This window comes from Pteropus medius, unplaced genomic scaffold (assembly GCF_902729225.1).
Source record: "Pteropus medius unplaced genomic scaffold, Ma_sr-lr_union100, whole genome shotgun sequence".
In the NCBI taxonomy this organism is placed as follows: domain Eukaryota; kingdom Metazoa; phylum Chordata; class Mammalia; order Chiroptera; family Pteropodidae; genus Pteropus; species Pteropus medius.
In genome coordinates, this window is record NW_024344378.1 from 46313968 (window position 1) to 46335564 (window position 21597).

A 21597-nucleotide genomic window follows, 5' to 3' on the forward strand; every position below is an offset into this window, starting at 1 on the left:
TAAGAATAAATTCATTACTTTGCATATTATATCTATACATAAATTAAACATTCTATCAAAAAACAATTTTAAAGGTATCTTTTTCAAAAAAGTCATAGTTTTCTAAAAATATGCTAATCCACAAATTTATCTCTATCTCCAATTTCAACAGCCAAGTCCATAGTACTATCTTATCAAGCTTGGATTTCTGCAATAGTCTCCTAAGTGGACTCCTTGCTTTATTCTTTACCTTAGCCAGAATAATCTTTTAAAAATTCAAATCGGAAACTCCAGAACAGGCAGATTTACAGAGACAGAAATTAGACTGGTAGGCAAGAGGGAAGTTAGGAGGAAATGAAGAGTGAGTGCTAAAGGGTAAAGTTCTTTTTGGAACAATGAAAATGTTCTAAAATTGAATCTGGTAATGGTTGCACACCTCTGTGAATATACTAAAAGTCACTGAGTTGCATATTTTAAATAGGTGAATTATATGGTATGTGACATATCTCAATAAAGCTGTTATTAAAAATGTAAAACAGAACATATAATTTTCTTGATAAAATGAGATTTTAAAAAAAGGATATTCTACCTTCCAAGCCTATGCTCTTTGTAGCTTCAAATATTTTCAACTTTAATTACTTTATCAACCAAAAAATACAATGAGGTTTCCTCACTCTCTTCATTTTTTTATAAAACTTCAAATTAAAGGCAGTAGAAATCCCTGATTCTGAATTTAACACCTGACATTTAAGATGTAAACAAGACATTTATTTTTGCTTCTACCTTCAATTTGTTTGCCTAGTAATTTCAACAAGTGATCCCTTGCTATCACCTTATAAGACAATGTGAGAAAGCACTTGTCAGATTTCATTATCCTCTCCAAATACTTTAATCTCTTGATTAACTCCTATAGATTCATCTTTCTAGTAATTTGTAATTCCTGTTTTGTTACCTTTTAACAAGAAAGGACAATAAAGGTAAGCAATATAATATCTATTTATACATAACACAATTAAATAGCCTGCATGAATAAAAAAAATTTATGTCAAAACATTAAAATACTGGTGTTAATTGGCAGAAAATGAAAAAAAAATTAAACAGGGACTAAAAGATTTCCTTAATGGAGATAAGAAAAAGAATTAGTAGATGGAAATATATGTGGTTTCTTTTTTAAAAAGCTAAACTTCCAGCATTTAAAAGAACACAAAAACCTATCCTAAAATACAATGAAATTGACACCTCACCAAAGATAGATACATCGATGGTTCATAAGCCATGAAAAGATGCTCTACATCATATATCATCAGTGAAATGCAAATTAAAACAAGATACCAATACACACTTATTATAATGGCCAAAATCTAAAACACTGACAACACTAAATGCCAAAGAGGATGTGGAGCCAAAGGTACTCTCGTTGTTGAGAGAAATGCATAATAGTACAGCCACTTTGGAAGACAGTTTGGTGGTTTCTTTCAAAACCAAAAGCACTCTTACCATATGATTCAGCAATTGCACTTCTTGGTATTTATCCAAAGGAATTGAAAACTTACGTCCACACAAAAAAAAACTTCACACAGATGTTTATAGCAATGACCATATAAAATGAAATGATATCTGGGTTTTGCATTTAAAAGTCAAGCGACAGTGTGAGTGAGGAATTACAGATGAAATAATATTGGCCAAATGTTAATAAATGGTGAAGCTAGGTGATGGGTACGTGCAAGTTTTGTGTATGTTTGCAATTATTCATAATGAAAATATTTAAAACTTGACTACAGAGGTTCTGGTCCCAGTTAAAATGAAGTTAAATATACTCCTTCTTATCTCTACCACTGAATGCATTTAAAAGCCCTGAATGAAGTAGCTATCTGAGGCTTCTGAAAAGTAAATATTAGCAGGCAGAATGGAAAAAAACAGATCTCACTAAAGTGGCAGTGAGTTTTGCAATTTTTTCCCCTGGTCTCTCCTTCCAAAATTCAAAGTTAGCCTGACATCAAAAGTGTATACTGTATACAGACAGAAAGATCTCCCAAAAGAGCTATTTATTTCTGGTCTGATGAGTGGAAAAGGTGTTTCTATGAGTAAGAGTAGAGAACTTCTCTGGATTTGTGTGTGTGTTTCATTTTCTCTCACCCGCCCCAGCAACAAAGCACTCTTACAGTAGTGCAGAGGAACCAGCAGCTAGGAAAGCATCTATAATCAGAAAGGAAAATTCTCTGACCAGAAGAACTGTGCTCTGAGACCACTGGAGGGATCACTTTTGCTTATTTTTCCATCCTCTCTGGTCATGAGACCCAGGAGGCTGATGAAGTCAAATTATGTGACAGAGTAGGGAAAGGACTGAGTCAAAAAAAGAGAGGTCCTTGGGAGCAAGGAAGTTGGGGATATCACAGGGAACAGGATCTCAATAAAGTGAACCCACAAGGTGCTAAGTATGATCTCCTGAGCTTATCTCCAAGATGCACACATATGGATCTTACCCTAAACAGCATAACAAAGGGTCTGTGAACTAAAATACCGGGTAGTCAGCACCCATGTCCAAGGCTGGCCACAAGGGACAAATCTATATAGTACTTCAACGGCTATCAACACTAAACTGGCAGTGGAACTACGACCCATAAAAGGTGGGTCAGAATTTGTGGCCTGTACCGTATTAAGTCAAATGCCTACTAAAGCAAATATATCCAGCATCCTTCATAAGATTTAAATAAAATCTGTATTTAAATAAAATCTGTAGTGGCAAAACATGATATTTCTGAATTCTCTGCCCAAAGACCTGCTCTAAAAAAACTACTAAAAGTTCTTTAGATATATATATATTTTTAAAAAATGAACTATTGTTCTTTTTAAAAGCTCTTCATCTAGGGCTGTTAAATGCATTAAGTGGGAGAGACAAGACTAGAGGGAAAACTGGAAATTCAGGAATTAAGGAAAAGCAACAGAAATTGGCTTTCATCATTTCTGAGAAGTTTGCTGTTATTTTTATCTTTGTTCTTTTGTATGTAATATGTCATTTTTCTTCTGAGTGTTTGTTAGTTGGTGCATGCTAGCCTTATAGTGATGGGTTCTCTACTGTCCTGATATATCCACAATTTTCAGCAGAAACCTGTGTCACTGGAGCTGTGCATTGGGCTTTCTCAGTGACTCTGTCTGTCCTCAGGTGTATCAGATGATCTGAGTTTTTGACAGTTTTCTGCCCATCCCCCCAGGGGTTGAGACTTTTCTTTTCCCCTCCTCTCAATTCAATGGATTTTCCTCTGTACTCTAAGGTGACAAGCTTAAAGGTTTTGTTATTTAGGGGAAAAGGTCTGAAATGAGCTTTTTGCTTTTCTTATTGTGGTGGATGCTCCTACTATGGGCTTAATCCTCAAGAGGGGCTTTCTCTGTCTCCTGTCCTTTTCTCAGTCTTGTTGGTGAGCTTCTCATTGATATCCATTGAGAAAAGCCTGTGAGTGGATGTGAACTCTCCTTCTGTCTATGCTTTCTAGAGATTCTATACTACCTCAAGTTGGTCTTTAGCAATTTATGCAAAATTTTATCTGAATTTCAGGTAATTACCCTAGAGAAATGAAAACATGTTCACACAAAAAACCTGTAAATGAATGTTCACAGCAGTTCTATTCATAAACAAATAAGCACATAAAAGGGTGTTCAACATCATTAGCCATCGGCAAAATGCAAATTAAAACCACAATGATACCACTACACATGTAATTGGCTAAAAGAAAAATTACTGACAATACTAAGTGCAGCGAGAATGCAAACAAGTGAAACTTTCAGACATTGCTGGTGGAAATGAAAAATGGTACAGTCACTCTTGAAAACAGTTTGACATTTTCTCATAGAGCTTAACATGTATTTACCCTATGACCCAACAATCCATTCTTATTTCTCTTAGAGAAATGAAAACTTATGTTCACATAAAACCTATACATGAATGTTTACAGAAGCTCTATTTCTAATTGCCAAAAACTATGTCTTTCAACAGCTGAATGGATAAACAAACTGTGGCATACCCATAAAATGAAATACAACCACAATAAAAAAAGGAATGAACTCTTGAAACATGCAGTATCTTAGATGAATCTCGAAATATACAGAATGAAAGAAGCCGGTCTCAAAAGTTACATACTGTATGATTCCATTTATACACATTCTCAAAGAGAAAAAATTAGTGATGGAGAACTTATCAGTGGTTGCCAAGGAATAGCAGAGGAGGGTGCATCTATAAAGGGAAAGCAGGAGGGGGCCATTTGGGAACTTCTCTGTATCCAGATCATGGTGGTAGTAAACTAAATCTATATTATCAAAATTCGTGTATTAAATTTCATAGAGCTGTACAACAAAAGAATAAAAAAATTAATTTAACTATATGATAATTTTGAAGCAGTTTTTAAAAGCCAGATTATTTACTGTAGGATTCCACTCATCTGACATTGTAGGAAAGGCAAAAGCACAGCAACAGAAAACGGAATGATGGTTGTCAGGGATTGGGGGTGAGGGGAAGAGGTTTGACTACAAAGGGGCATAAGGCAATTTCTGGGGGCAAAAGAACTGCTCTATATCTTCATTATTGTGATGAATACATGACTGTGTTTACCAAAACTTAGCATACACAAAAAAGAGTAAATTTTATTGTAAGTAAACTATACTTCAGTAACTCTCAATATAGTTGCTTTTTAAAAATACTTGTGGGATGTACTATTTAAAATAGTTTTGAATACATTTACTAGAAAAAAATACATTAAGTATCTGTCTCAACAATTAAAATAAAAACAAAATAAAAGTAGAAGGAAAGAAATAAAAAGAAGAAATATAAAAGACCTAGGAATAAGTCTAATAAAAGGTGTGCAAAATTTTATAGAAAAAAATTACAAGACTCCATTAAAAAAGACTTCTTCAAAAAAGACCCAAATAAATGTAGAGATATATCAAGTTAATGAACTGAAAAATAAATTTTTTAAAACTGGCAAATCTCCCCAAACTAAACAACAAAATCAATGCAATCCCAATGAAAATCCCAATGGGATTTTAGTGGACCTTGACAAACACCCTAAGATTAATACAAAAGTAGTAAAGGCCAAGAAAAGCCAAGATATACTTGAAAAAAGAGAGGGGAAAAAAGTAGGAGAACATGCGCTAACACTAAAACGGATTACAAATATAACAATGTGATATTGGCACAGAGATACAAATAGAACAATGAAAAAATTAAAAAGCCCCAAAACAGAACCACATAAATACAGATACCTCATGTTTCACAGAGGCAGGATAGCAAATCAGTAGGAAATGTAAGACTTCTCAGTAAGTGGAGCTGAGACATCAAGTATGCATTAAGAAAAGAATAATCACACAGTACACAAATATCAATTGTATGTAGATTAAACACTTCAGTATAAAAGAAAAAATGTAAAGCTTTTAGATGAGATAGAATATCTTTACTACATCAGAGTAGGAAAATGTTTTTTAAAACAACATATAGAAAACATTTAACATAAAACTGATAACTATAAGAAAAGCAACTGTAAAAAAAATACAAGGCATTGTAAAAGACAGACGCTCACTTTAATGAATAGAAAGTGAGTGCCTGTTTATTCATTATCCAGATCAGGGCACTGCTGGTCCCTCAGACCACCAGCACTCCCATGTGTTATGTTCCTATCACAATTCTGTCTCTTTAGAGGTAATCTCTTTATGACTTTTATGATAATCAGTTTCTTGGTTTCCTTTATTTTTACATCCCTAAACAATTGTAAAAGACATCAAAAAACAGTACAAAGAAAGTGAAAAGTTAAATTCAGAGAGGGACAAAACAGTTGCTACTCACATAACCACCAAAGGACTAACAGCCAAACTATACTGAGTTCCTAAAAAAGAAAAAAAATCAAAAGAAAAAATGGGCAAAAGAGAAATCAAGATGGCCATTAAATATATGAAAAGATGCTCAACAGTATTCTCAATATAATACAATTAAAATCTGCACTGAATACCATTTCACACCTTACAGACTGATAAAATTTTAAAGTCCAACAATACTATATTGGAAAAATGTGGAGCAATGACAACTCTCGTACTTGATATTGGGAATGTAAATTGACTCTGATTGTTTTAGAAAAGTTTGACATTATCTTGATAAAGACATGAATACCTGTAACACTGCAATTTTACTGTAGAAAAATTAAAACATTCTAAAAGATATGTACAGGAGTGTTCATGGCAACATTGTTTGTAATAATCAAAAACTAATAACAACCCAAATGACTATCAATAGTTAAATGGATAAAAATGATAATAGCAATTCTTATAATGTAATACTGTATGGGAACAAAAAAATGAACTACACTATACACAAAGATAAATCTTACAAATAATAATACAATTGAAAAATAATAAAATGAATAAAGACATAAAAGAAAAAATTCATTTGTATTCCAGTTTTATGACATTCAAAAAGACAGTATTAAACCATATTGTTTAGGGATGTAAAAATAAAGGAAATCAAGAAATTGATAAACATAAAAGTCATAAAGGGATTACCTCCGAAGAGACAGAACTGTGATAGGAACATAACAGACAGGAGTACTGGTGGTCTGAGGGGCCAGCAATGCCCTAATCTGGATAATAGTAAACAGGCATTCACTTTATAATTATTCATTAAAGCGAGCTTCTATTTTTTACACATTTTCTACTTCAAAATAAAACGGTTTTTGAAAAAGAAGATAGAGAATTATGAAATTAATTTTAGGAATAGTCACATCTCTAAAAATTGCTTTACAAGTAACATATAAGAAGCCTCACAAGAAAAATGTTGTGTGAAGAAGCAACTCATAAAAGAATATACATGGTTAGAGTTCATCTATATAAAGTTCAAAGACAGGCAAGACTAATTTTTTAGTAATACACATAATCATGATTATCATCAAAATTCCAGATAGCAATTTATCTCCTGAGATGAAGAGGTCTGTGATCAGAAAGAGGTACCTGGGAGACATCTGGGGTGATGGAAATGCTTTCTCAGCCTGGGTAATGGTTACCCACACAGTTCACTTTTATAATTATTCTTTAAAGTGTACATATATGTCTCACATAGTCTTGTTTATACTATCTATTATGACATATATTGTATACATGTGGATTATACCATGTAAAATTCTTTTTTAATGACACGCAACCATTTAAAAAGCTGTTATTAGGTTGAGTTAATTTAATCATACAATAGAATGTAAACCTGCAACCATATCCTCATTTGTAATTTGTTAATAAGCTAATTCATTCATTACTAAGCCTATTTGTTTTGTCCATAAAGCTTTAACATGGAAATGTATAGCTAAAGTTCTGGCTGACTTAGCCTAACTCTAAAAAAGGTTCAGAATAACCCTAGAAAGGGTAAATTCTTTTAAAGAACAAGAAAAATAAAAAATACTGATCAACAATGATGCATTATATGCACTGCAGAACACAATTAGAATACTTTATAGCTTTCCTATTAAATTAAAACCTCAAAATTCTACTGTGATCTTCACATAGAAATGATATGTGAAGACAGAATGAAGGAATCAATATTTAATAAAAATGTCACCTTGCATTTGCAGAGAACTCTGTATTTTATAAGTGCTCCAATGAGTACTCTCTCATTTGCACTATATTCATTTTCTAGACAAGGAAAATGGGGTACCTACCTGTATTAAAACATCATAATTCCATGTCAGAACTCCACTCTGGGTCCATGACATGTTACTCAGAGTTTCCTTCAACAGCAAAGAATTGCTTAGTACTTTGGGCCAACCTAGAAGACCAATATATTTCTGCCAAAGGAAGTCTCTTTCTACATAGATAATTTCAGTGGAATTTTTTTTTAGCATTCATAGCAAGACCTCTTTATAGATACTATTTTATAACAATCTATCTATATTTATGTACTCTCCAGACACAAACCTGCTAGGTTGACAGCAGTATTATATATTTCACAGGATATTTTCCTGCCTTTTTAATCTGTATTCCAACTTCTATTTACCCAGATACTTTTTATAAAAAGATTTTCCCTTCTTACATGAAGATATTGTTTTAAACTTTAGGATTTAATTAAAGCCAAAATTAAAACATCACAAATTAAAGTTTTCCAGAACATGTAGATGTTTGTATTACTGTAGTATAAAGTGTCTTATTCAAGGTAATCTAGTTAATTCTAAACGTACTAACTTGACCTCTTATCGGCCATTCATTTTGAAGTTAGTCAGACCTGTGATTCCTGTCTTGGCAATTTTGTGCTGCCATAAAATACACTGCAAATTACTATGAAGAGGATTAAATGAGAAAATGCTTGTAAAAACCTGAGCACAGTGCCTAACATCAGTAAGTTACAAATAATTTGGTTTTTTTTGAAGACAATAAAAGTGGATGTTGCTGATAGTGATAATTCAATAAAAACTGTATTATATAATATAAATTTCACTAATATATTACATAAATACATAACACCTAAATATCTTCTTTTTAATGCAAACATTTAATTCAAATGCCAAGTAAGACTCATCATAAACTAATCTATTATCTATCTTTGCTATTCTAGTCAAGAAAATGGACATTTTTGTTCCTTCTAACCTATAGCATTTCAAATCCATGGAATCATTACCTTTATAAGAAACTTTGTGTTTTGATTTAAAAACTAACTAGTACAACAAAATTAAAAAAAACAAAACAAAACACACAATTCAAAAAATGGGCAAAGGACTTAAATAGACATATCTATCTCCGAGGAAGATAAGCACATGACAAAATGCTCAACATTATGATTAGGGAAATGCAAATCAACACAATGAGATTCTACTTCACACCCATTAGGCTGGCTATTATCAGAAAAAAAAAATCCAGAAAATAACAAGTGTTGGAGAAAATGTGGAGACACTGGATCTTTGGGCATAGCTAGAAATGTAAAATAGTGTAGTTGCTATGGAAAACAGTTAAACACAGAACTACCATACTGTCTAGAAATTCTACTCCTACATACAGATCCAAAAGAACGGAAAGCAGGGAGTCAAGCAAATACTTGTATACCAGTGTTCATAGCAGCATTTACTCACAATAGCCAAAAGGTAGGAACAGCTCAAATGTTCATCAGCAAAAAAATGGATACACAAAATGTGGTGGGTCCATAAAATGGAATATTATTCAGCCTTAAAAAGGAATGAAATTCTGATATATTCTACAACATGGGTGAAGCTTGAAGACATGCTCAGTGAAATAGCGAGACACAAAAGGACAAAATTGTATGATTCTATTTATAGGAGGTATCTAGATTAGGCAAATTCATAAAGATAGAAAATAGAATAGAGGTTAGCAGGGGCTAGATAAAGGAGGGAATAAGAAGTTGTTTAACAGAGAGAGCTTCTCTTTGATGAAAAAGTTTTGGAAATGGATAGTGGCAATGGCTGTACAAAAATGTGGATGTATTTAATGCCATTGAATGGTACACTTAAAAGTGATTAGAATTGCAAATTTTGTTATGCATATTTTACCACAATTAAAAAAAAAACTAATCTAAAAAACTTATTATTAGAAATACAGCAATTCACTCATAATTTATCTGAGATTTAAAAGTTTTAAAGGATAGAAAATGCCAAGGATGGTGTAATCGGGGAGAATTTAATAAAGCGTCTGTTTACAAACATCGTGGACAGTGACAGTGAAGTATCCTGGACAAGAACAGGAGGAAATCACAAGGCCTTAATGAGCCAGGGAAGATATTAGTTACTAGAACTCACAGTCAGTTGTAGCTACGGCTTTGGGAGAGAGCTGCCTAACAAGGGATGTGTGGCCTTCAGCAGAGGAATGTAACTGTTGCAACTTACGAGGAAAAAGCCAAAAATATATACACACAGAACTCACTCTCCTACCATCTTCTGTCACTGGCTAAACCCTATTCAATAGAGGGAATGGAGCCTATAGTGTGTAGTCCATGGAAGTCAGCTTCCTGGGGCATAAAGCAGGCTGGGAAAGGGTAAAGAGTGACCATAAAGGGACAAATGGAAAATATGTGGCACAACATAACATATTACTTCATATTTGTTTTACTATACAAAAGGAAGAAATATAAAAAACATATTTTTCAGTGCAAAAAAAAAAGTTCCTGGTGCCACAAAAAGTTGGAGGGTCAGTGGTTTAAAAGGCAAAGGTTTTTGTTCTTTAAAAAGAAAACACAAACACATTTTGACAAGAGGATTCAGTACACAGTCTGCCCCAATATCCTCAAAACATTCTGATAAAATACAAAGAAAAAAAAAGAAACAATATACCAGAATATTGGGGCTCTAGAAGACCTTAGAAACTTACAAATTTTCAATATGACAAGAAACAGGCCAGAGAATATGATACTTTAAGCAACTTCAGCAAGATCACAAAACTATTTAGCAGCAAAGCTTGAAACAGAAATCAGACCTAGTAACTCCTTGTCTAATTCTCTTCTCATCACACTTATACTAGAGAAATAAGTCTGGGAATGCTTAATAGTGGGAAAACTAACTAGCATACAAGTTTTTAAAAAACACTCATGCTCACGGCAGCATTAATCACAATAGTCAAATGGTGGAAGCAACCCTGTGTCCATCAACAGATGAATAGATAAATAAAATGTGGTTTTATATACACAATGAAATATTATTCAGCCATAAAAAGGAAATTCAGACACATGCTACATACAGCATGGATTAATCTTGAGGACATTATGTGAAGTGAAATAAGTCAGTCACAAAAAGACAAACACTGTATGATTCTTATATGAGCTACCTACAGTAGTGAAATTCATAGAAATAGGAAGTAGAATTGTGGTTACCAGGGGCTGGGGGAGGAGGAAAATGAAGAGTTGTTTAACGGATACAGAGTTTTCTGTTTGAGAAGAAAAAAAGTTCTAGAAATGAATAGTGGTTGTACAACAATGCAAATGTACTTAATTCCTACCAAATGTACACTTAAAATGGTTAAAATAGTAAAATTTTTAAATTGTGGTAAATATACATAAAATTTACCGTTTCAACCACCTTTAAGCATACAATTCAGTTACATTAAGTATATTCACCATGTTGCTCAATCATAGCACAATCCTAATTTTTGAAGAAAACAGGGTACTATATTACAGCATTTCTCAAATTCTGAATTTATCTAATTGTTTCCTTGTGGCATGGTTTACATTGTTTCTCTAGTCTCTTCATCTCCTGTAATCTGGAATTTACATCTAAAAGCTTTTATCAAGAACTCTTCATAGATTATTTTATATACTTCATGAGCCTTGGTTTAAATTTTACTCTCCAATGTCTAATCCATTATTCTCATCAGTGTATTTTTCACCTCAGACACTGTACTTTCCATCTCTGGAGGTGCAATTTGGATCGATAGATAGATAGATAGATCGATTGATCGATCGATCACGCTTCTATTTAACATTTCAATCTTTCTTCTAGTTTCTTGAGCATATGGAATAGTTATAAAAACTGTTTTAATATCCCTCTCTAATTCTATTACCTGTGTCACTTGTTTCAGTTTGATTTTTTTCCTCAACATTATGGTCATATTTTCCTGCTCCTTTGCATGCCTAATAACTTCTGATTGGATGCCAGATACTGTGAATTTTACCTTGTTGAATGCTTGATATTTCTGTAAGCCTGTAACTATTCTTGCTTAGTTGTGAGACACAAGTATCTGAGAAAGAGTTTGGCCCTTTCAGGTCTTGCTTTTAAGCCTTTTAGGCTGGGCTGGCACAGCATTTTGTTAAAGCTAATTTACCCTACTACTAAGGCCAAACCATTCTGAGTACTCTACATGATGACCTGTTAAGACATTTTCCACTCTGGCTGATAGGGAAAAAAAACACTATTCCTGCCTCTACAAGAACTCCAAGTACTATTGTTTCTAATCTTTTCAAGTGATTCTTTTCCTAGCCTTGGGTAGTTTCCTCACATGTATGCACTGATCAGTTCCCACAGCTGAATATTTGAAGGGGAGCCTCTGCAGATCTCAGGAGTTTCTCTCTTACAGCTCTCTCCTCTCTAGGATTCTGCCCTGCAAACTCCAGCTTCCCTGGCCTCCCCAAACTCCCTCAATTCAGGGAGACCACTGTACTCTGCCTGAGTTCCCCCTTCCTGCTTTGCAGCTGGAAAACTCTCAAGCTGCAAGCCAAAGCAATCATAAAGCTCATCTCACCTGTTTCCCATCTCTCAGGAATCATTCTCTTGCTGCACAATGTCCAAAATCTAGGAAACCATTGTTTTGTGTATTTTGTTTGCCTTTTTGGCTGTTTCAGGCAGGAGGTTAAATATGGTCCCTGTCACTCTTTCACCAGAAATGGAAGTTAAGATCAATTTTTCTGTCCGTTTTGTCTGTCTTTGTAAATTATTTTAAAGCAATATATTTTAGTATGTCTCTCCAAAAATCTGGACTTTCTTGATAATCATGTCACTGCTACACTTAACAAATTAAACATTTCCTTGGTATGATCTAATACTCAGTCCATACTCCACTTCCCCAACTTGGTCAAAAAAAATTTTTTTCTTTTAAACAACTAGTTGTTGAAACTCTCTTTAATACTAGCATTTAATGAACACTACTTTGTGAGGGGGTACGATGCTAAGTGCCTGATATCCATTATCTTATTTAATCTTCAATAACACTTGAGGTAAGTATTATTATTACTCCTACTTCACTGAGGAGGACACCAAAGCTCACCACTTTTAAGAAATGTACCTAAGGTCACAGCCAGTAGATGGCAGAGGAAAGTTTCTCTGATCCCAAAGTCACTGCTCTAATCATTATGCTCCCTCACCATCTCAGGAATTATTAGGATAGAAAGATGATATCAATGCTGAAGCTGAAAATCAAATTCTGAAACCACTTAATTTAAATGCTACCACAGATCAAAGACCTGGGAAAATAAACAATGCTGCTTTATTTGAAATATAATAGAATCTACTTGATATTTTAAAAAATCCAATTTCTAAATTTAAAAGTAAGTTTTATTTAACAAGGAAGGTACATAGTTGAAATGAAAATTAACTATCATCTGAAAATAGAGAATGTAGATTCAAGCATATATACAATGTTGCTAAAACAGCTCTGTCAAATAGAACATGTTGCAATGATAGAAAGTTTTATATCTGTACTATTCAATACAGCAAACACTAGCCATATGTGGCTTTTGAGCACCTGGAATGTGTCTAATGAAAGTGATGAACTGAATTTTACATTTTAATTAGCATAAATTTAAGTTGTAGTTATCAACTCATCTGTCTCCACCATTAGACTGTGGGCTCCTTGATGAATGGAATATGATTTTCCTCTCTCTCTCTCCAGTGCTTTGGTACATAGTAGACAGATAAAACATGTTTATTGATGTGTGGTAGAATGTATAGATGTAATTTTCTACATGTGTCCAAGTAAATTCTCTAAATGCATCAGAGTGCAGACCTAACCTATTGGATTATACTCTGTTTCTATTCTGATTTTTAAAGCAGATGAAATATCTTATTTACTCATTTATTCACCCAACATGTTCTGAGCTTGTATATATATGACAGGCACTCTGTTGGGTGGTCAGGATATGACTGTGAATAAGACTTGTTTCTGGCATTAAGAATCACTCAGTCTCAGAAAATACATACAATACCACAACAAAATAAGAGTATTTTTTAAAGCTAAAAACAATTATGGGAACTACAAAGGATATAAACATATGATAGTGGAGGGAAGTTTTATAAATTGAATAACTCATTAATCTACTTTAAAGATGAGTAGCAGCTCACCAGTTGGAGGATGGCACGATGGTGGAGAGGCATTCCAAGTACAACAAATAGCCTATGCAAAGGCATAAAGAAGACACAAAAATACATGGCTTGCAGGGGGAGCAAAAAGTAGTTCACTATGACTAGAACATGGCAGGAGGAATAGGAAGAGAAAGTAGACATAAGAGCTAAACTAGGAAGGTGTATTAGATCTTAGATTCTAATGCCCTTTATGTGCCATGGTATAGAAAGCTCACTTAATCTTACTAGGATAATAGACAATCAAAGTACTGATGCTTATTTTTTAAAAGGAAAAAAAGTAGCTTGCTGATTTAATTCCAATGCTCAATGAATAAATTTGAAAAAGCAAAATCTAAATAATTTAAAAGTTGGTGCTTACAAATAGACATCCATCAACTGTCCAAGTCTAAACAAGCAAGGTTATTAGAATAGGCATTTTAAGTTTTAAATGACCAACATTATATCACTTTGAAGCAAAATGCAAATATTATTTGTATAGCTGACATGAATGATGAAGATCTATTTCTCAAAGATTACACTAAAGTTTCAATTTTTCATGTCAGTAAAACTTACCTTGAACTTGTTAGCCTAGCAAATGTTCACAATTTGCAAAAAAACTGATCATTAAGTTTGGGGGGAAAAGATCAATCCATTTCTAGCTGTTTCTCTTCTCATGAACAGGGGTAAAACACCTCTCTTCCTAATGCAGCAATATTTAATTTCCTAATGCCAGATCATTAATTATATTTAATGTCAATAATTTCTCACAAGTTGTTCAATTCCACAGTTGCCTTTGTTTTTTCAAGTAACATTCTAAACTGTTATCTCTTCCACCTGCAGGTATCCAGCATATCATATTCTCAAAGCATTACTTCTTCAGAATTTAACTTATCCTTAAAAATAAAAACAAATCCATTTTTATCATTTCTGCCTATTACGAAAAGTTGCCATAAATTCTGATCTAAACTTCCAAGATGCTCAACACCTAGCTCCCCTTGTATAATGAAAGAATGTACTATCTTCCACTTAATATTAAACTTTACTTAGCTCAGAGTTTGTGTAAAAGTCTCTCAATACATTCCCCCAGCATGACAGTTATCATACTTAAGTTGGGCAATCTTCAAATATTCGGGCAGTCGACTAATAATTATTTTGTTTAAGCAAAGTTTTCTAGTTTATTGTTATATATTCAATATGGAAGTTAAAAACCTGCTAAAATAAAGACAAACTGAATGAAGAACAATATAGTTAATTCCTCAGACCTATATATTTTAAATTCCCCATGGCTAAACATTCTGAAATTGGAAAAATAAAATCTTTTTAGAGATTATTTTTTGTTATTGTTATTAACAATTACATTTAACAAGAATCTATTAGATCCAAGACACCTGGCATATATTTATCAAGTTAATCCTCACAAGATCCCTATGAGATAGGTATTATCATTTCCATTTTGCAAATGGAATAAACTCAAATTCACAGAGATTAAGTAACTTGTTCAACATTCAGAAGTGATGGAGTTGGGTTTTAGACTATAGATCTGTCTAAACCAAAGCCTGTGCCACCAATGTTAGCAATTCAAGTTCCAATGTCCATTGAATTGTTAATCAAATTCACCCACAGTAATTAAAATATTTATCAATAATCAATTTTAACAAATTGGCCAAATATACAAAATATTTAAAGTCAGAATAAAGTCGGAATATGCTAGAGCAAGAGTACAGACAAGTAATAACAGTGCAAATATATGCACTTGAAGAGTTTCAGTTCTATAAATAAAATAGACATTAAAAAAGGAAAAATCAACAAACTGTAAAATTAATTTATATTGGGAAAGGAAAGCAAATACATATAAAATTATTTTAGTAAGCATTTGTTGTTTTTGCCTGTCCAGCAACCATTCTCCCTTCTCCAAGAAATGACACCTCAATTTTCCTTTAGGAACTATATGCCCCCTACCCTTAATTCATGTGGTTTGAAACTGTATCCCTTGCTGCACCCCAATCCAGGGTAGGAACAAGATGCAATCCGGCCACACAGTGCATTCCAACACTCTGGCCACAGAGGTTGCCTCTAGGACAGGCAAAGACCCGAGTCAGGCCAATGAGACTCCCATATAGTAGTTCACTGGAATCACAGAGAAAGAGAAGTATATTCTCTCTCTTGAGATTTCGAAGGTTGTAGGATGTAAGCCTATTTCTATTAGTACCATCTTTCCCCACGGAATCTGACTCAACTCTACTTTTCCACGCAGATTCCCAAATATGAAAGGAAACTAGCGGTTACCAGGTGGCAAGGGAAAAGATAAATTAGGATTCTGACCTTCAGTGTTACATTTTCTATAATATTTCCATTTTTCCAAAATAAACACCTAGTACTTTTATAATAGGAAATATAAAACATTTAAAAATACTGCCCATGTGTTTTCTTCTTAAATATGCTCAAATATCAATACTTAACAGCTTAAAAGCATTAACAATTTCCTCATAATTTACCAAAGTGAGTAGAACACCTATTTTAAAAGAATCCACCTTATCCCTTGGTACAAGAGCAAGTTATTTTTGTTTTGAGTGGGGGAAAAAAGTTGTTAGTAAACTTTTTAAAAAACTGATTCTCTTTTTAAAAGGGATATATTAAACAACACTGGAAAAAAATGGTTAACGTTGAGCAAGTGCTGCAGCCATTGTAAAACTGCTCAAGAGATAAAACTAAAGATTAAAAGTGGCCAAATTAGTTTTAATAACTTTATCAATTACTTTAGTCCTATAATTCTAAATAATAGAAGATCTTTCAGTTATAATAATTTTACATCAGATTGCATTATGGGAGAAATTACACACCATTGTTTTATTCTTAAATAGTATTGGAAAGTCAGTCTCAAGATGCACTTCTTGAGACTGTAAAAAAATCTACTGAATGTAGTAAATGTCCTATAGATTATAAAGGAAGACAACAAGACATGCTTTTGTTCTCCTTTAGTTTTTATTAGTTTCTATCACTCTTTCTTTCTCTTCCTCCCCAGGCACACAACCCACTCCTGAATCTTTACTTTTTGTCAGTATTACTTTGTTTTATAATCTTTAGTAAGGACGCTTAAAAGGTGTCACTGACACTTTCTTGACATAATTAGGTGCCCAAATTGATGTTCTTAAATAGAAGAGCCACCTTTTCACAGACTAGTGGCAGTAGGTTCAAAAAAGTTTTTAGAGGCGATATTTAACACGTCATTATCTTGTCCAACACCAGAAAGACAGCAGATTGGTCATCTTGGCCAACATCTATGTCTGAAAATGCTGACATTTTACTCATCTGACATATGGTTCAATGAAACTTAAACTCTCCTACAGTTAAAGAAATGGGTCTTTCCAGGTACCGCGAGGAGAATAAAATATTTTATTTCTAGTCCCGTAGCTATAAAATGGTTATTTTACTCACATTTACAAAGACCTACAATCTTTTTTTAGGCATTTGAAAGAGACGGTAAAGAAACCATAAACATTAAGACTACAAACTGCAACTTAAAACAGTGCGTTTCAAACTCTTCTAACATTCACAGAGAAGCAATAACACCTGGCTCATTCTTGAAACATCCTATGGTGGCCCAGGATGGGATGGTGAGAAGGAAACTAGTTAAAGAATGAGAACGGGAAGGCACTTGAAAAGATAAAAACAGAACAGTCCAAGAAGCCTGTTTGTTTTGTTCCTTTGGGTCACAACTGATTTTCCACTTCTTTTTTCGTTTCAATGATTAATACTTCTCTCCATCAGAGATCTAACTGTAAACTCCCCGACCACTTCCAACCACATCTACAAATAACAGGGGAACCAATCAAGTCTACCTGTGTCTCCTGGTCGCCCGTGAGGAGAGGGACGTCGGCGCCCAAGTGAACCCAGCGACTCGGCACTGATAGAAGTTCTCCCGGGACAGAGAGAAGGGATCGAGTGAAGTGAAGTAAAGCGGAGGACAGGAAGTAAGCAAGACTACCGACTCCTCTCAAGCCCCTAAACGGAATGTATCAGCGAAAGACAGCTATTCCCCTGACCGAGTTAGAAGTCGCCTGATCCCAGAGCGGACAAACAGCCGACCCCGGAGATCAGGTCTCTAAAGCTGTTTCGTTCCCCCACCCCACCCCGCTTCCATTTCGCCCTCCCTGAATGGCTGTCTCCTGACACCCTTCCAAGTCCGGGACTCACCCGTCCACGCACGAGCTCCAGGGCTTCTGCGTCAAACCGCCCACCTCTGAAAACCATAGAGACGAAGAAACAGCCGACACAAGCGTCCACCGCCCAGCTTCACGTGACTCTCCTTGCCGCTGGGCCTGTCGGGAGCGTGGCGAAACGCGTGTGGGAGGGGCATGGAGAAAAAAGAGTGAGGAGGGATGAGAGAAGCAACCCGCTGTGCCGGTGCTTTGAGTACCGCCTCCTCATCGTTTAGGCGGGAAAGCAGGAGAGCTCCCAGAAACTCTGGGGCTTTTACGCTGGTATTATCTTCGCCATACCCCAAAGGAGTATAGGTGCTTTCTGCCGCCTCGTTGGTACCTGTTTTCGTGTTAGCTAAGCAAAAAGGAGTCAAAAAAACAAAAAACAAAACTGGACCATAGTGAGTTGAGAATTGTTCCTTTTGAACTGCGTTTAGGGTTAGGCTTCTGTTAAAATTTTTGTTTCTCGACCTTGAAATTTTTTTGAATTAAAGTCATCTAATTTAATAAATTTTGACACTTATTTAGTCATTTAAAAAATAAGCCTATTATGTATTGACAAATAATCTATTTTTATGAATAATAATCGTTTTCCAAAAAATAGAAGAGCAGCCTGGTTTTACATCCTTGTAAATTTCTTTAATGTCTACTTATAGAAGACAGCTGATTCTCATCTTTTCTTTATTAATCTGTTTCGATATCACATATCACGTAGCCTCTGGAAAGCTCCACTGTATACTCAGATAACGGATGCGATAAAGGCAAATAACAGCTTACTATTATTAGGGAAAAAATCTTAACCTCATGGATCACTAGGAAGGGTTTCAGGACCCACAGGAGTCCACGGAACACACTTTGATAACCACTGTTTTAAACCATACAAATGTTAGCTACAATGGGATCTTTTTTTTTGGTTTAACCATTTTGGCATCAAGTAGAACATTTAGTGGGAAGTGGAACGAGACAGAGACAATTTACAGACTAAACCAATCTTATAAGTGTGAGTATTCTTTGTTTTTCAAGAGCATAGAGTAAGTTAGCAGAATGCAGGGTCATAACAATACAACTACATTCTGCATTAGAAATCAGTCTACCAATTCAATTATTTTTGTCTTTCAGGCTGCTGTGCAAGGTGATTCCTGTCACATGAATATATATAACATTAAAGTGGGTTTATATCCCCTGTACAAACTAATATTAAGACTCCAATAAAATTTGAAGTCAAAATTCTTTTCTGAAGCAAGTATTCAATGCCTGCTACATACAAAGCTCATAATAGGTGCGGGGCTTATAAAAATTTATAAGCACAGTTCCTGCCCTTGGGCAACTTATATCTATAAAGAGACTTGCACACTGGTATAAATATGTTTTTTGCCATGTTCAATAATTCCTAAATCAGTTTGGTGATTAGATGTCTGAGCATCATCTGGGGAAATTTTAAAAATACAGATTCATGGGTTGGGAGATATACTGTTTAAGTGTACCAGAGTGATGCTCAGATATTTGGATTTTTAAAAAGCGTCCCAGGTGATTCCCATGTAATGATGGGTTTGGAAGTGAATACTAACCACATGGAACAAAGAAATTGTTTGGTCTTTGCCCCTAGTACTATCACACATAAAATATGATTTTTATTTCATCTTCAGTATTTCAAAAGTATATCATTATTGAAAAATCTGTTACCAAGAGAAAGAGTACATATTTAATTTTATTCAGTTAAAGTAGAAATTGATGTACCTATTTCAAACGTTTTGTAATACATCTGCCTTTATCACATAAAAATAATAATGCACGATGTTACCACTGCAGTTCCCAACATACTACACCACTGGAAAAAGCAAAATAACTTTTGCAACAAGCATCTAACTGCAAAAAGTGTTATATTATAGAGCTTTGATTCAATTTCTTTCAAATGAATTCAGTGAGATGCCTCATATTTCATTATGCTTATCTTCAGGGTTCCACAGGTTACCTTATAGTATTTCAAAACCTATGTTGACTTCCATCACAAATTTCTTTTGAGGATGTTATATTTTAGTAGCAACCTAGAGACTTATCCATAGTTGCTATTGCAGTGAGTGTTCTTTGCTAATAATTGTTGCCGGAATTAATCATATATTAAAATAAATATGAAAAAATCCAAAAATCAAGCTTCAAGTTTCCTTCTTTCTTACCACAAAGGGAAAAAAAGGAATTAGCTAAAACAGCCATAAATACGATGATTTGTAAAAATAGATATTCCTCTTGATTTTTGTGATTGAAAGTAACTTCAAGATTAAAGACTCCTTGCCCAGATCTTCATTTCTAAATACCTTTCCCCGTGAAAAGTAATCTTGGAGAAACAGCTGATTTCAGGACTAGGGCAGGAAGATACAAGATGACCTGGAACACCCTGTTGTGTGACAAATAAGGAAGTGCTCAGAAAATCAAATGGGCATGATAACAGGAGCCAGCTCGAAGGGCCTCTTATTGGCTAAATCTAGGAAAATTATTTAAAGTGTCAAGATAAGAACAGTAATGAATTGTCATTCACTGACTAAGAATTCATTCGTCTGTACTGATGAAGGAGAGAGACAGACAAGACAGAGAGACAGAGAGAGAGACACAGACGGATGGACAGATGGGAGGAAAGGGTAAGCTATTCCTTAAAAGAAATAGCCCCCTGATAAATACAGAGAGAGTGGTGGAGTTGGAAGATCTCCATTATCCAACTATCATGGAAAAGATTGGTTTGGGGAAACATCGTCAATGGATTCTAAATCTAGGGGGGAAGTTTGATGGGAAGCAGCATATTTTCATGTTTTTAGTGTCTCCCCACAGATTGTATATTTATTGGAAGGGGAAATAATGACTATACCATGGGGAAACTAGGCAACACTTTGATCAGTGATAGTGTGCTTCCCGATATAACAACCCAAGAAAGACATAACATCACTTGAATCTAATCATAAGGAAATACCAACCAAACACATATTGAGGAACATTCTATTAAATAACTGTCATGAAAGACAAAAAAAAAAAATTGGCTGAGGAACTAACTTCTGTATTAAAAGAGACTAAAGAGACTCGACAACTAATGTTGCTACATAATCAATAAACTGGAATTTGCCCAGAGAAGGAGAAGACTAAAAAAGATTTATTCAAACAATTGACAAAGTTGGAATATGAACCATGGATTAAATAAAAGTAGCTCCCACGTTTGATAACTGTATGATGATTGTATAAAGGAATATCTTTTTTCATAGTAAATATTAATGTATGAAGAGGTAAAGGGGCATGATGTATACAGTCTATTCTTAAATGGTTCAGAAAAAATAAATCAAAATATCTAGAGAGAATGATAAAGTAAATGCAGCAAACTGTTAAAAATTGGTGAACTAGAATAAATTATATTCGGTAGTTCCGTTCTTGCAATTTTTCTGTAAGTGTAAGTCGTTTTTAAAAAGAAAGAAGTTAAGGGCTCTTCAGTTTCTCTTAGACTTCATTCCAAAATGTGCTAGAACATTCATCATGAACCATTTAATTTAGTCATTCTATTTTCACTATTAGGGGAACAAATAATATTCCACTCATCTTTTAATAATAATATTCCACTCATTATCTTTTAATAAATAATATTCTGCTAGTTA

The 21597-nt window shown here is 34.2% G+C and overlaps 1 protein-coding gene across 6 annotated transcripts in view; it reads right to left on the reverse strand.

Annotated features, from left to right (window-relative positions):
- MICU1 (mitochondrial calcium uptake 1) overlaps positions 1-18113 on the reverse strand; it is a 177588-nt gene extending 159475 nt beyond the window's left edge. Inside the window, exons 1-3 of one of the 6 annotated variants that reach the window (XM_039872077.1) lie at positions 17964-18095; positions 17609-17771; positions 5810-5849 (exon numbers count right to left, since the gene is read on the reverse strand). In XM_039872077.1, the coding sequence (XP_039728011.1) occupies positions 5810-5811 (2 nt within the window). In that variant the 5' untranslated portion in view covers positions 5812-5849; positions 17609-17771; positions 17964-18095. Of the gene's footprint in view, positions 1-5809; positions 5850-17608; positions 17772-17963 lie in introns of all 6 variants that reach the window. The other 5 variants (XM_039872078.1, XM_039872081.1, XM_039872080.1 and 2 more) reach the window with 5 other exon arrangements.
- Positions 18114-21597: the final 3484 nt, after the last annotated feature.